This window comes from Strigops habroptila, chromosome Z, assembly GCF_004027225.2.
Source record: "Strigops habroptila isolate Jane chromosome Z, bStrHab1.2.pri, whole genome shotgun sequence".
Classification (NCBI taxonomy): Eukaryota; Metazoa; Chordata; class Aves; order Psittaciformes; family Psittacidae; genus Strigops; species Strigops habroptila.
In genome coordinates, this window is record NC_044302.2 from 49,958,232 (window position 1) to 49,973,511 (window position 15,280).

At 42.7% G+C, this 15,280-nt stretch overlaps 1 protein-coding gene across 7 annotated transcripts in view; it reads right to left on the bottom strand.

The window, feature by feature from the left end:
- The window catches only part of PIGG (phosphatidylinositol glycan anchor biosynthesis class G), a 105,827-nt gene that overhangs the window by 20,857 nt on the left and 69,690 nt on the right, over nucleotides 1–15,280 (bottom strand). For 6 of the 7 annotated variants that reach the window (XR_003989326.1, XM_030471331.1, XM_030471333.1 and 3 more), the window contains one exon: nucleotides 12,163–12,326. Coding sequence is in view for 6 of the 7 variants with exons in the window: in XM_030471331.1 (XP_030327191.1) it covers nucleotides 12,163–12,326 (164 nt within the window). In the remaining variant the exon portion in view is untranslated. Of the gene's footprint in view, nucleotides 1–11,608; nucleotides 11,816–12,162; nucleotides 12,327–15,280 lie in introns of those variants that run through there. The other variant, XM_030471334.1, reaches the window with a different exon arrangement.

Consider the following 15,280-nt stretch of genomic DNA (forward strand, 5'->3'; position numbering starts at 1 on the left):
GAAGAGAGAAGAGTGCATGCAAGAGAGCAAGAAAGTGAGATAAATAGAAGAAAGATGCTAGAGGGTGTGCAAGGGAGTGTGAGTGCACAAGGAAGACAAGGAAAGTCTCCCTTGGGAAAAGAGAAGCACATGCAACAGGAAAGCTTACCAGAGAGTGGGAAAGCATGTCCAGGAGAAAGGCAAAGCACATTCAGAAGAGCAGGAAAACACGTCTGAGAGAAACAGAAATTTTAGGAGAGAGAAAGCAATAGAAGGAGGAAGTGAGCAAGGAAGAGTGAAATGTGAATAGCAGAGCAAGGTTACAAGCAAGAAACCACAAGCATAAGAAGGAAAGCACATATAAGAAAGAGGAAATCCGTCAGAGATGGAGTATCATGTGAGACATAGGCAAAGACAGTCCAAGAGAGAGGGAAAGCAAGAGAAAAGGGAAATGCAAGAGTGGGACAGCAACAGATAGCAAGAAGTAGCACAAGACCAAGGGAAGAAAAGTGCAAGTAGAAAAGAGCACAAACAGGAAAGTGCAAGCAAAAGAGGAAAACACAAAAGAAGGAACGTGTTAGAGAAAGAGAAAACACACGTCTGAGACAAGGAAAGCACATCTGAGAAAGTAAGAAAGTGGAGGAAGAGAAAAATACATAAGGAAGGTGAGAGCAAGAGAAAAAGAAAGCAACAGGGAGATGGGGCAATGAAAAGTGCGGAAGAGGGAATGCTCAGAAGAAAATGTAGGGAAACCAAGAGAGGAGCAAAGGCTGTCACAGGCAAAGTACATCTGAGAGAGGAAAAGTGTGTTTAAGATTGTGAGAAAGATGGGCATGGGGGGCAGGAAGAGAGATGGTGAGTGAGATGGAAGGTACAAGGGGGTGAGGGGTGACTGAGAAAGGGTGGTGGTGGTGAGAGATTTGTGGCAGGGCAGAGTGGGATAGCAACTGCAACAGAGAGGGATAGTGAGAGACTGAAAGCTTGAGTGAGACAGTGCAAGTAAGAGAGAAAAGCTGAGAGATGGAAATGCGTGAGAGGGCAGGACAGAATGTTACAGGGAAGCAAGAGAACATGAGAGAGCAAAGTGCCAAATTGACACAACAGCAGCAAAGCGTTTAAGACAAAGCAGGAAAATGTGTATCAGAGAGGGAGAGAGAGTGGCAAATCATGCTCACAAGAGGCAAAGCTTGCACGCATGAGGTAAGCATGAGCACAAGAGACTGAAAAGTGAGGGAGAGAGGCAGAAAGCATACATGCATGCAAGAAAGGAAGAAAGGTAAAGTGCATACACATGAGAAGGAAAGTGCAAGCGAGGGAGAGGCAGAACACATGAAAGGTAAAGCACATGTGGGAGGCAAAGTGTGTGCGAGTGGCAACATGCACATGATAAAAAACATGCATAAGGGAGAGAAATGCATGTAAGGGAGGAAGTGTGCAAGAGGGAAGGCATGCAAGTGGAGGGAAGTGCATAATGCATGCAAGAGGCAAAGATGCATAATGGGCAAAGTGACAGAATGAGACAGGGAAGAGGGGAAGCAGAAGACAAAATCATATCAGAGGCACAGCACATAGGACAGGTGAAATGCCAAGAGAGGCAAAACATGCAGCATTAGGGGAGGAGGGAAAGCGTAACAGAGGGAACATATAGAATCATTTAGGTTGGAAGAGACCCTTAAGTTCATCGAGTCCTAATCATAGAGTTATAGAATAGTAAGGGTTGGAAAGGACCTTAAGATCATCTAGTTCCAACCCCCCTGCCATGGGCAGGGACACCTCGCACTAAACCATGTCGCCCAAGGCTCTGCCCAACCTGGCCTTGAACACCGCCAGGGATGGAGCATCCACAACCTCCCTGGGCAACCCATTCCAGTGCTTCACCAACCTCACTGTAAAGAACTTCTTCCTTATATCTAATCTAAACTTCCCCTGTTTAAGTTTGAACCCATTACCCCTTGTCCTACCACTACAGTCCCTAAGGAAGAGTCCCTCCCCAGCATCCTTGTAGACCCCCTTCAGATACTGGAAGGCTGCTATGAGGTCTCCATGCAGCCTTCTCTTCTCCAGGCTGAACAGCCCCAACTCTCTCAGCCTGTCTTCATACGGGAGGTGCTCCAGCCCTCTTATCATCCTCGTGGCCCTCCTCTGGACTCGCTTCAACAGCTCCATGTCCTTTTTATGTTGAGGACACCAGAACTGTACACAGTACTCCAAGTGAGGTCTCACAAGAGCAGAGCAGGGGGCAGGACCACCTCCTTTGACCTGCTGCTCACACTTCTTTTGATGCAGCCCAGGATATGGTTGGCTTCCTGGGCTGCGAGCGCACACTGCTGGCTCATGTTAAGCTTCTCGTCAACCAACACCCCCAAGTCCTTTTCTGCAGGGCTGCTCTGAATCTCTTCTCTGCCAAACCTGTAGCAGTGCCTGGGATTGCCCTGACCCAGGTGTAGGACCTTGCACTTGACTTGGTTAAACTTCATATGGTTGGCATCGGCCCACCTCACAAGCGTGTCAAGGTCCCTCTGGATGGCATCCCTTCCCTCCAGCGTATCAACCGAACCACACAACTTGCTGTTGTCAGCAAACTTGCTGAGGGCGCACTCAATCCCACTGTCCATGTCACCGACAAACGTGTTGAACAGGACCGGTCCCAACACTGATCCCTGAGGGACACCACTCGTTACCCGTTTCCAACTGGACATCGAGCCATTTACCACAACTCTTTGCGTGCGGCCATCGAGCCAGTTCTTTATCCACCGAGTGGTCCATCTACCAAATTGATGTCTCTCCAATTTGGAGACAAGGATGTAGTGCGGGACAGTGTCGAACACTTTGCACAAGTCCAGGTAGATGATGTCAACTGCTCTGCCCTTGTCCATCAGTTCTGTGGCTCCATCATAGAAGGCCACCAAATTGGTCAGGCAGGATTTCCCTTTAGTGAAGCCATGCTGGCTGTCACCAACCACCTCATTGTTTTTCATGTGCCTTAGCATGTTTTCCAGGAGAAACTGCTCCAAGATTTTGCCAGGCACAGAGGTGAGGCTGACTGGTCTGTAGTTCCCCAGGTCTTCCACCTTCCCCTTCTTGAAAATGGGGGTTATATTACCCTTCTTCCAGTCATCGGGAACTTCACCTGACTGCCACGATTTTTCAAATATGATGGACAGTGGTTTAGCAACCTAATATCCAATCTAAATATCCTAATATCCAATCTAAACTTGATGCTATTTCTTCTCTTTCTGTCATTCACTACTTGGGAAAAGACCAACACCCACCTTGCTACAACCTCCTTTCAAGTAGATGTAGGGAGCCTTAAAGTCTTCCCTGAGCCTCCTTTTCTCCAAACCACCACAGTTCCCTCAGCTGTTCCTCATCACACTTGTGCTCCAGACCCTTCACCAGCCTCATTGCCCTTCTCTGGACCCACTCCAGCACCTCAATCTCTCTCTTGTAGTGAGGGGCCCAGAACTGGGCACGGTATTCAAGGTGCAGCCACACCAGCACCCAGTACAGGGGGATGATCCCTGCCCTGGCCCTGCTGGCCACACTATTGCTGATACAGGCCAGGATGCCCTTGGCCTTCTTGGCTGCCTGGGCACAAGGTGGCTCATGTTCAGCTCCATCAGTCAGCACCCCCAGGTCCTTTTCTGCAGAGCAGCTTTCCAGCCACTCTTCCCCAAGCCGACAGCATTGGATGGGGTTGTTGTGGCCCACGCGCAGGACCCAGCACTTTGCCTTCTTGAACCTCATACCATTGGCCACAGCCCATCGATCCAGCCTGTCCAGATCCCTCTGCAGAGCCTTCCTATCCCCCAGCAGATCAACACTCCCACCCAACTTTGCGCTGTCCGAAAATTTACTGAGGGTTCGCTCAATCCCGAAGTCCAGACCACTGATAAGGATGTACATGAAGGCAGGCAACGCACATCTGAGAGAAAGGCAAAAGGCACACAGGAAAAGGGTGTCAGAAAGAGGGAAATATGGCTGCACAGAGAAAGAGAGGAGAAGCTTGAAGGCAGCAGTACACAGATACCAACAGAGGGAGGGAAGAGAAATGAAGGGAGAGAATGAAGGGGAATGACAGAAGGGGGAAAGCCAGTACCAGTGAGAAGGGACTCAATAAGCTTGAAAGACAGAGGCAAAGTGCATCCAAGAGACAGGAAATAACCCAAGAGATGGAAAACGCAAATCTAAGACAGAGAGAAAGCAGGTCCAAGACAAGCAGAAAGGAGGGTCTGTTTGGGGGAAGCTCTACAGATTGAGAGGAAGAACTGTACAGATAGAAGGGACAGAGAGCTAGCAAGAAGGAGAAAGCACGAGAGAGACTGCAAGATTAAAAGAGGGAACGTGCATGCAAGAAAGGAAAAGTTTGTCAGAGACAGGAAAGCACATAAAGGAGAGACAATGTTAGCAGCAAAGAGTGAATGAGGGAAGGAAGTACAAGGCAAGTGAGAGAAAATAGGTGAGAGAGATGAAAACTCAGGCAAGCTATTGAGCATGCAACAGAGAGGGAAAGTGCAAGTAATTTTAATTTGTGAGAATTTGAGTGTGTGAGAGAGATATGGAAAACATTTGAGACATAGGAAAGCATGCAGGAAAGGACAAAATCTACACAGGGAAAGGAAGACAGGAAAAGGAAAAGCAAGAGACAGAAGAACATGCAAGAAAGACACATGAGAGCGAAAGTGCAGACGAGGGAAAGAAAGCAAGGGAGAGACAAAGCACATTCAAGTAAGAGAAGGAAAGAACGTGTGAGGAGAAGCACGCATGCGAAAGGGAGAGAGTACATGCGCAGGGAAGAGAGTGCATGTGTGAGAGGGAAAGCAGCGAGGGGGAGAGATGCATGCAAGAAGGGAACACAAAGGAGTGGAGGAGCACACAAAAGAGATGGAAGCATGCCAGTTAGGGGAAGAGCACAAAGGAGAGGGAAACAGGCATGAAGAGAGGGAGAGAGGCACATGAAAGAAGGTGGAAGCGCATCTGAGCAGGGGAGAAGTGTGTGAGAGAAGGGGAGAAGTGCGTAAGAGAAGGTGGATGTGCAAGTGAGCAGGGGAGAAAGCACACACAAGGCAGGGAGAGTGCGTGCATGAGTGAGAAAGCACAACAGGGAGAGGGAGAAAGTATGCATGAGAGAGGGGAAAAGCATGATGTGTGATTGTGAAGGAGGAAGTGTTTGAGGAGGAAAGCGCATGGAGAAGCACAAGACAAGAGAAGAATGCTTGCAAAGGGGCCGAAGCATGAGAGGTACAGTAGCGCATGGAAGAGGAAAGAGCAAAAGTGGAAAAGCCCATGAGCGAGAGTTAAGCACCTGCAAGGAGGGGAAGTACATGTCAGAGAGGTGGGAAGCACACATGTGAGAAGTTGGAAAAGCCTGCAACATGAAAGAAATGGGGAATATTGATGCATGAGAGAGGATGAAAGTGCCTCTATGGAAAGAGCCATAAACCCCTCAAATTAGAGCTTGGGCAGAAATAAAAAACCGTTTCAGAAATCTTTCGTTTCAGTTCAAGACTACCCATAAAGTGATAAATGATTTAAAAATTTAAAAGCATTTCTGACATGCTTACTTAAAGTGGCCTCTACTTAAGCCAGCAGTTCTATCAATGAGAACAAATCTCATACCAACAGCAGTACACAACATTAATAAGACCATTTAAAAGCTGCGTGGCCATCTCTACAATGCATTTGGGTAGTAGCAAGCACACTGGACCACAAATTCTCAAGTAGGGTTATCAGTAATTATGAGAAAATAAGCCTCATTGGCACTGGATATGCCAATTTTACCAAAAATTAGATCCTAATTTTTTAAGTTCCAAATCTGTTCAGAAGCTTACATCTATCTACACAAAGCAAAAATAACCTAACCCAGCCCAAACCTGTGCATCTATAAATTCTGTGCACAGAACTTTCCCTAACATTTACATAGAAAGTGTTTCAGCTCCTAAAACACAGCTGCAAAGCTGGTCCATGGAGCAAGAGGATGACATTTATTTTGAAATGGCTTTGAAGCAATTTGTCATTTGTTTATAGCGTAGAGGCAACTGCAGGCAATCCTACTTAGCTGGATCACTTTTCACTAAGAAAATACTTTTCAGTATAGAAGCCATGGCTGCCTAAAGGAAACCTCATAGGAAAAGTTAGTGTCTCACCAGCATGACAAAGGAATGAATGAGGAGAGAGCACTAACAACATCTAAAAGATATCTTCAGCCATCACTGCAATGACAGCATATCAAGAAATACCTGAGTGAGTAAAATACTCTTCCGGCTTGCAGCAGTAAAACTCCATTCCAGTTTTATCAAATCACTTCCAGATTTCCATGCACATCCACAAAAGGTAGGTACCTTCTTTTACACCTTTTTTAATTTTGTTCATTTATTTAGACAAGGGGACTACTGGCAAACACAATAGGTAACAGATACTACCATTCTAGAGAAAGTAGCAGTATATTGCTAGTTGCAAACATTTTTTCAGCTTTAATTGACCAAATTAACGAAGAGACAATGGGTGAAACCAGAATTAAAAACTACTTTAACAAATACCGAAGGGTTCAGTGTTTTCAGATAGGCTATGTCCAAAAGAAAAAGGATTAATGTTTTAACATCGGTTGTGAATGGGGGACTCTATGAATCAAACACATTAGGTTGAAGATAGCAAAAGCTGATGTTAACTGCTGAAAATCCCTTAGCTAGCATGCCTTCCTAATTCTGTTTAGATCAGCATTATAATAGAATTCACAGCAAAACTTAAGCTTGCTGTGCCAGCATTCTAAACTAACAAAGTCACAACATAACATTAAAAGTCTGGCAACTACTAACATCCTTCTGTTGGGCATAACGCCCATTTTCAATACCTGAAAGCCATTTGGTAACATGAAAGTACTGTTAAAACTATTGATAGCTAACGAAGAAAATCTAATAAGCATGCAGCCTTCTAATGCTAGGAAATGTCCACCAGTTCATCCTGACACTTGACTCATTAAACCACTTAAAACACAGATTCCAATATGCAAGAAATCTGAAAACTATCACAATGCCTAGCTAAAGAGTGGTAATTACACAACACTGTGAACACCACCCACATGACAATTTTGTTTGGGTGGGAGCTTGAAAACTGAATCCATCTGGAGTGTACTGCACAGTGAGGTCAACATAATATAGGTCAGATTATCCAACAACATGGCCCTTTTCCTGGTCATAAGGATCCCAAAATCCAAAATTGTACTTCAGATCAGAGCAACACAGTGGCCACCGTAAAAGCTACCCTTTACACAAATCAGGTGCTCTCTGGAATTTATGCAAGTCACACACACAATACTTAGTTAAGTTCAGACATCCGTTTAATCAGTACTCTCTGTCTCAAAAATAGTTTCAAGAGTTATTGCATGGTTTCCATGGCGACTGAAGCCAAAGAGTTCTTCTTTCTATTTCTGTCTGTGCAAATCCCATCACATTTAAGCTGTCAAGTTTCTCAGGAGAGCCTGAAGGACTAAAAGTGGCAGTAACACCCATGTTACTGTCTATCACAAGCCACTTAATTATTTTAGAAACACATTTACCTTTCCATATGAGAAGAATATTTTATAGTTCCACGTGTTTGATCAGATGAAAGCAAATAGTTTAAGGAGTTACAACGACATTTCCACAGTAAATGTATTATTTCAAAACCTACTTATCTTCTACTCCATTTTACTATACTGGCGAAAGGTACATTAGCTGCTTGCATCTAATGCACTTTAACCTCACAAGGAGACTTTTAACACCGTCTCCCATAACAACCTCCCAGGCAAACTGATGCAGTCCAGGCTAGGAAAGTGGATAATGAGGTGGATTGAAACCTGCTCAAATGCCAGGCCCACAAGGCTGTGATCAGCAGGACAAAGTCCACCTGAACGCCAGTCACTAGCAAACAACCACAGGGCTTGACACTGGGGCTGATACTCTTTTAACATCTTCATTAATGACCTGGATGATGGGGCAGAGTGCCTCCTTGGCAAGTATGCACACCAGGCAGAACTGGGAGGAGTCACTGATAGAGTAGATGGATCTGCTGCCATTCAGAGGCACCTCAAGAGGCTGCAGAAATCATCTGACAAGAAACTCAGTAAGTTTAACAAAGGGAGATGCCAAATCCTACACCTGGGGAAGAATAAACCCATGAACCAGGCTTGGGGCTATCTGAAAAACAGCTTCGTAGAACAACATAGGTTGTTCCTGGTGGACAATAAGTTGATCATGAGCAAGCAATGTTCCCCTGAACCAACCCAGCTGTAGTGGGAAAAGGAGAACCAGCAGACTGAGGAAGGTGATTTTTCCAGCCTGCTGAGTAGTAGTGAGATCACATCTGGGGTTCTGGATTCAGTTCTGGGCTCCCGAGTACAAGACAGACATCGGTGTATGAGCAAGTCCACTGAAAGGTCACAAAGATGAAGAAGGGATTGGAGCACATGAATAAAATGAGAGGCTGAGAAAGCAGGGATTGTTTAGCCTTGAATTGAGAAGGCCCATCAAGGATCTCACCAGTGTTCATAAACATTTGATGGGCAGAAATAAGACAATGTACCCAGACTCTTCTCAGTGTTGCCCAGTGAAAGGATGAAACGCAATGGACACAAACTGAAATATAACAAATTCCCCTTAAACATCAGAAAACAGCTGTTTTGCTGAGGGGGTTGTCATACACTGGAACAGGTTGCCTGAGGAGACCCTGGAGTGTCCATCCTTGGAGATACTCAAAAACAGACTAAACATGGCCCTGATGAACCTGCTCTGGTTGACACTCCTTTGGACAGGAGGGCTGGACTCCAGACTCAAGTATTCCGTGATTCCAAAAATGCAAAGTGCAGAGAGAAGGAAGGGTAGGCATGTGTACTTGCCCCTAAGAAGTTATGCCCCAGCGGAGCTCAGCTCCTAAAAACTCCAGCAAGAAGCTCTGGTAATTCAACCCAACTGATGCAGCTACAAAAGACACGAGCTCTGCTAAGTGTCTGAAATAAACAAAGTCAGTTAGCAGTGAAGTCAGGCTTCCCTGTCCAGAACAACTTCCTCAGATGCAACAGTACTAAAACAGGCTGCAGGATGCTAGGGACTTTAAGAATGGCACTGCTGAGCAGTTCTGGGCACATCCATTCAGCTAAGACTGTATCAGGATGGCTCAGGAATCCTGATGACATCCTGTGGTAATCTAATGAGATCCAATCAGCATACTCTGAAGAAACAGGGCAGCTGGATTAGACCTTCCTATCTGGAGGAAGACTGGAAAGGATCTTCATCTTGCACTCAGGACCATGTTAAAAAAAAAAAAAAAAAAAGGGGGTGTGTGTTTGAATCTCATTGACCAAGTCATATTGTTTATAAAACAGTGAATAAGAATCCTTTATGAAGAAAATTCAAAAGCTTCCAGCACTTTAAAATCTCAGTCTCCTATACGTTTAAGAAAACACAGGAAGCAGCTAAACCTCTGCCTTCTGCAGTTTGAGCCTTGGCTTCAAAGAATGACAACCAAGTAATTTGGGCAGCAACAACAAAACAGAAGAATAAAATAAAAAGTGTTCAGACCAAGTTCTGAGCACCATAACATACCAATTTAAAGAAGTCCCAGCGGCTACAGAGATTCCAGTCCAGAGTTATGTACTGTTCCATAGAGAAAACAACCTTACCAGTTGACCCAAATGAACTTTAAAATGGCTACAGACACGAGCTGCTTGATGGAATCTACTTACATAAGTGATGTGGGTATTACAGGTCACAGCTACCCACTTGAGAGCAGTTTAAACGAGCACTGTACCTGGCAACACTACTAGCTGAACTTTTAATCTGCAAAAATTCAACCAAGAAAACACCAGAACAATAATCAACACGACTGCAGAGGCACATTATCTGAAACAATGCTAAACAAGTACAGATCCTTACAGATTTTGTTAAAGTTTTTTATTATCTTGTTAGAAGAGCTTTGAAAAAAACATGCTGTATGGTATCATTTTCTCTTCATTGTATGTTAGTGTTCATCACAGCCTGCAGCCTAAGGTTTAAACAACATTAAAACTTCAGCTCTTTAAAAATATTACGGGTGGTCTTATTCTTTCTTTCTCCCTTAACAGACAATGGCACTGACGCAGTTTACTCCTCTGTGCTCAGACCCCTCCAAGCACAGGCAAAAGATTCCAGTTCCAAAGCACCTACAGTGTAATAACAAAGAATGGAAAGCAGGACTGCAAAAAAAAACCAGACAACAACACAGGAACATGGATGTGACCAGTGAAACTGTCTAGCACCATTTTAAACAAAGCATGACAGAGGTATAAAGGAATTGGAGAAAACAGTAGATTAACAGAACCTAAGTAATACCCTGGGTCATGGGTCACATATTTACTAGAAGACAAGAGGTGGGGCTTTATATAAGATATATCATAGTTCTCTTTAAAGAGAGTTGAAAGAATGAAGAAAACCTGAAGAGCTTTGATACTGGGAAGATGCATTGATGGAGCAAAGCAGTAACTAAATCTAAACTGAGGAGCATTAGAAACAGAGATTTAATACTGAGTTTGGTGTCAAGTCACCAGACAGGAAAATTCAAGAAAGGGGTTTCTGTGGTTATACAAATCTAGACATCAATATTTAATGTATTTCACATGTACTCCTCTGAAGCAAAAAAATATCAGAATGAATAGAGAAAATGATGGGTTTCAGAGGCATTATAGATAAAGACCAGCACTTAGACAGTACCAATCTATATAAGAACAAAGATGACTGCAAGGTAGCTGGCCTCAGACTACGAGCTAGTATTCTACAGTTTGTCTCAATCTATGCTACGGAACGCATTACTAGAGCAATACAATGACCCAGCACTGGGCTGCATAACTCCACTGCAATAGAGAGATGGACATCTTTAGAGAGCGTTATGGCAGACAGGCAAATCGGTGAATTAAGGTAAACAGTAACTCCACCTGTTAAAGGTACCTGTTAATATGGTGCAATGGACACAATGATTATGCAGGAATTTAGCCTATTAGAAAAGGTCCTTCCTGGTTCAAAAACCTCCACTCGTCTATCCAGCTTAGTCAGCTGGGGATCAAATCTCCTTTACATTTTTGATGGATACACACATGCCAACGCAAGTTCACAGCGTAGGTATAGCCCAAAACAAAAAAAGCAAACAGAGAAGAGAAACCAGAAAACAAAAAGCACCAACAGGATGAGACTGGATGACACCCTGCAGATAAAGGTAAGTCAGAGGTTTACAGAGGATGACCATGCATAAGGCAAAGAGCTGTGACAAACTATACTTCTGAAGTCCCACCTGCCAAACCTGCTGCAACATTTTTGTCCCTCATTAAAAAAAAAAGATTAAAAAAAAGTACATTTATATTCCACAGATAACACACAAAAGACTCTGGGATGGTAAGAACTTAGTCACTGTCAAATGTTATGTCTCTTAAAATATATCAACTTCTCTATTATAACATACTGCATCTCTCACTTTGAATGCCCTGGATGATGAGTTAAATGCAATATTAGAGTCTCCAATTGGATTTTACATGCACACTCTTAAGTTACATAAGCAATTTCCAATTATGTGTTCTTAAAATTCCAAATGCACTAATTAATTTTCCATTAACCCATCCACTACACAAGATACCAAAAAGCATGAATATTTTAGCTACAAATGACTGCAATAACCAGTAACATACAATAAATCTGGTTTACCTATGCCAAACAAGGACAGACATTCGAAGAACAGCCCATTAGTTAAGTATGAATTCTGATCTATTACTTTAAAAAGTCCTTCTCAGGTCTCCTACTTAGTAGATTCCAAGAAGAATGTTTTTAGGCAGCACATGCTGTTACAACAAAACATAATAAAATTGTAAGTAACTCAGCACAGCAAACTGAGAACTCATTAAGAAACAAAGTTAGTAAAACATACACTTATATTCCCAGTGCAAAACTTCTGCAAAGAAAATGAAACTGGAAGAGTGAGGTGATAAAAACTCTTACAAAAAAAAAAAAAAACCCCACAAAAAAAAAAAAAACACACACACATGCATTTTCTTACCAGAAAACTAACTTCCAAGGAAGAAAATTATGTGACCAACACTATTTGTTTGACAAGGAGTACACTATATGGATGGCATTTGTATGTGCAGTATGTAGAGAGGAGGGTTACTTTAATACGAAACATGATTACCTGCTAACTTCAGAACTCAAGTAGCACAGCAGATGAATGGCCCAAAGCACAGGTCCTGCATATGTTGCAAATGCTGTAAAGAAGATAGCTGGTATTTCCACATAGCTTTCTAGTCCCACAAAACCTGCTGAAACATCCACAGTAGCAATGCCATTTGAATTTCCCTGAAAGCGGGAATAAAAAAGTAAAGTTTCAAATGCCTCTGAAGAAATATTTAGAATACACTATAATATTAATTATTTTACCAGTTGAACACTTACTCTTTAAGCTACTTTACAATACAGCCATATTCTTTACATCAGAATTTCAATAAAGCATCTTACTAAACAAGAACTTTTATTTAGGATTTACAGACCAATGAAGGCATAAACAGCACGATCTTTTACTTGTCTTATTTTGCGCGCAAATTAACATTCTGGTTGTTTAATAAATTACATCCAAGAAAAGAGTTTTAAGCAAGCAGCTATACCTGCTGATTTCAGTCACAGTAATGAAATTAAATATGCATTTTTCATCATGCATGGTTCAAACCCAAGATTTTAAGCTTGTTGCCCAAAATTATACCAAGAAATTAATATTTCCTGCCCTTAGAGACAGAGGGCTCTAATTTAGACCTGTAGAGGAAAACTACACTGCCCGCTTGCCCCATGAATCAAGCTGCTGCATGTAACCAGATTAAGGCTTACAAATTCAGAGAGGTTTCTGCTTTCCAAGACTCTATACCACAATTGCATTGAAACAGACCAAAAGTCAGCCTAGATACTCTGAATCATCAATAAAGGAAATTTAAAATGTACAAAGAGAAAAACAGAGGTAACATACAGTAATGAAAGTATTAAGAGCTGTCCAAGACTTGTATGTTTTACCCAGTTAACTTTTTCAGTGATTAAGACCACAAAGTAACAAAGGATAATATAAAATTGAAGGAAGTATTTTCTATTGAAAATGCCTAAGTATTTAACTTTACTCAAATACCTAAAGCAGAAAACACATCCTGTGATTAAGGCAGAATATTTCTTAGCAGGTCAAAGATAGGTTTCCTTACACTAGTGTGAGATCTCTCAGATATTCTTGCCATACCTGGAGAAGCAGATCAGTTCCTACAGCACTGGTATTCTAACAGCTCTCAAACTCTCCTTTTCCCCCTACAGAATTCCAGACCAACACAAAAGTAAGTGCTGTCACCACCAAGACCCTCACACCCAGCCTCAGCAGAGCATGTAAGGAGCAGCAGCTCCCTCCTTTCCTCCAACCTGATCTCCTTTCACCTTAGTGAGCAGTCTTGAACCACCAAGATACCCCAGCGAGGAAATCTTACAATCAAATACATGTCTGGTTGCACACAAAATCCAGAGCACACCAGGAAGTATGAAAAACAGGTAGCTTTTTCAACTACATAAGTAAGTAGCCATCAGGGACAGGGAAAACTGTGTTCCTGAAATAGCTCTAACAACTAAGGAGAAAAAGACTATCCATGTTGACAGAACGATTCAGAGCTCATCATCAGTACTTTCCCTGTGAATCCTACCATGAAGATCTCCCCAGAATGTAAGGGGAGACTGAAGCTGTAAGAAGGCAGTAAGCTACGGATTTTACTAAGACACCCTACAGCAGAAAGATCGTGACTTATGACTATCAGACTTCCTCATTTTCACCTTCACCATGTACCACTGTAGTGACTGTTACACAGCACCAATGTAACAAATTACTGTTACGCATTCAGCGTAATGTTCAGCAATGACAGGAGCAGAGCAAAGAATAACTGATGATGAGCCACTAAAGAAAAAGCTTATCTGTGCCCTAGTACCTGTAAGTTGAGACTGGAAAAGAAACCTGTAAAGCAAAGCTCCTCCTCAGGTTTAAGGTGTATATACTGAGGTTGAGACAAGAGCAGAAAGGTCAAGTGCAGCCCTTTGAGAGAAGGGCAGGGTGCTGCTCCTCAACGAGTAAAAGTTTGCCAGGGACAGGAAGCAAGAGAACCTGCTCTCTTTTCCCCCAATCCTTGTCCAAAGCAACAGGTCTTTCCCCCACCACATCTACTTATTTTCTCTTCTCTCCTTCTTCTCTGTATAATGCACGCAAAGTAGAAAAGCTGAGACATCAGGCAATCCTGCTCATCTTCTGAAGAGCTGAAAGGTCTTTTCACACTGTTTGCTCCTCCTGGACATACACATGGTTGATCCTTGGCACCTTGGCACCCCATCCCACTGCATGTGAGAAGGAGCAAGAACAAATGCAGCAACAGGGAGCGTATGTCACTGGTCCTGCAAAAAAGGGCAAAAAGATATACTCTCCTATGGAAGGTAGCAAGTACAGAGGTAGGAACTAGATGAAGGAATAGTGCTTTCCACCTTCTCAACTTCCTTTCACACAAAGCTCGCTCCCCCTATGTTTGACTTTGTTTAATGTCATATAGCTCTGGAACAAGGAGAACAAAGATGCACACACCTGAGTCCACGCACTTACAACTTTGACCGCAGTGTTTGTTAGAGTGTCCAAACACTTCACTCTCACCAGGCTCCAAAGCTACTATTGGAAGAGCCCTGCTGAGCAGTCAGCAGTGTTTCTTCTTCACATTAGATATCTTTCTCCAAGACTAATTCATACATTTGATCTGAATTTTAGTAGCTTGTAACTTCTAATACTCCACACAATACAAAAGTGTCAATTCAGAGTGTCTGCTTTTATTTTAAAGTATCGCTCAGGTATTTCAAATGGTCTAATAGCTTATTGTGGTAAGGGCAGAAAGTGACAGGAGACAATGCACTATTGCATAAAAGCATTCCACGATAATCCATCATCACCTAGATCAATGAAGCACAAATACAGGAACGCTGGCTAGAGAAATTACTCAGCATATTTGCTACAGTAACAAAGGAGAATCCCTCCATAGACAGTAATGAAATAATCTAAAACCCTCTTCAAAGTTGCAATGATTTTTCTGAAAATGTTTCAGATACCACATCACTCACTGAAAATGAGCAGTATCTCAATGACTCTCACTGAACTGAGAAGTACAGAGGTGCAAGACAAAAATGACATGCTTCTGGCTTGTTTAACAACTGATTTAGCATAGCAGACTGTTACCACACTTTTGCACATCATTTTTTGTCTTTCT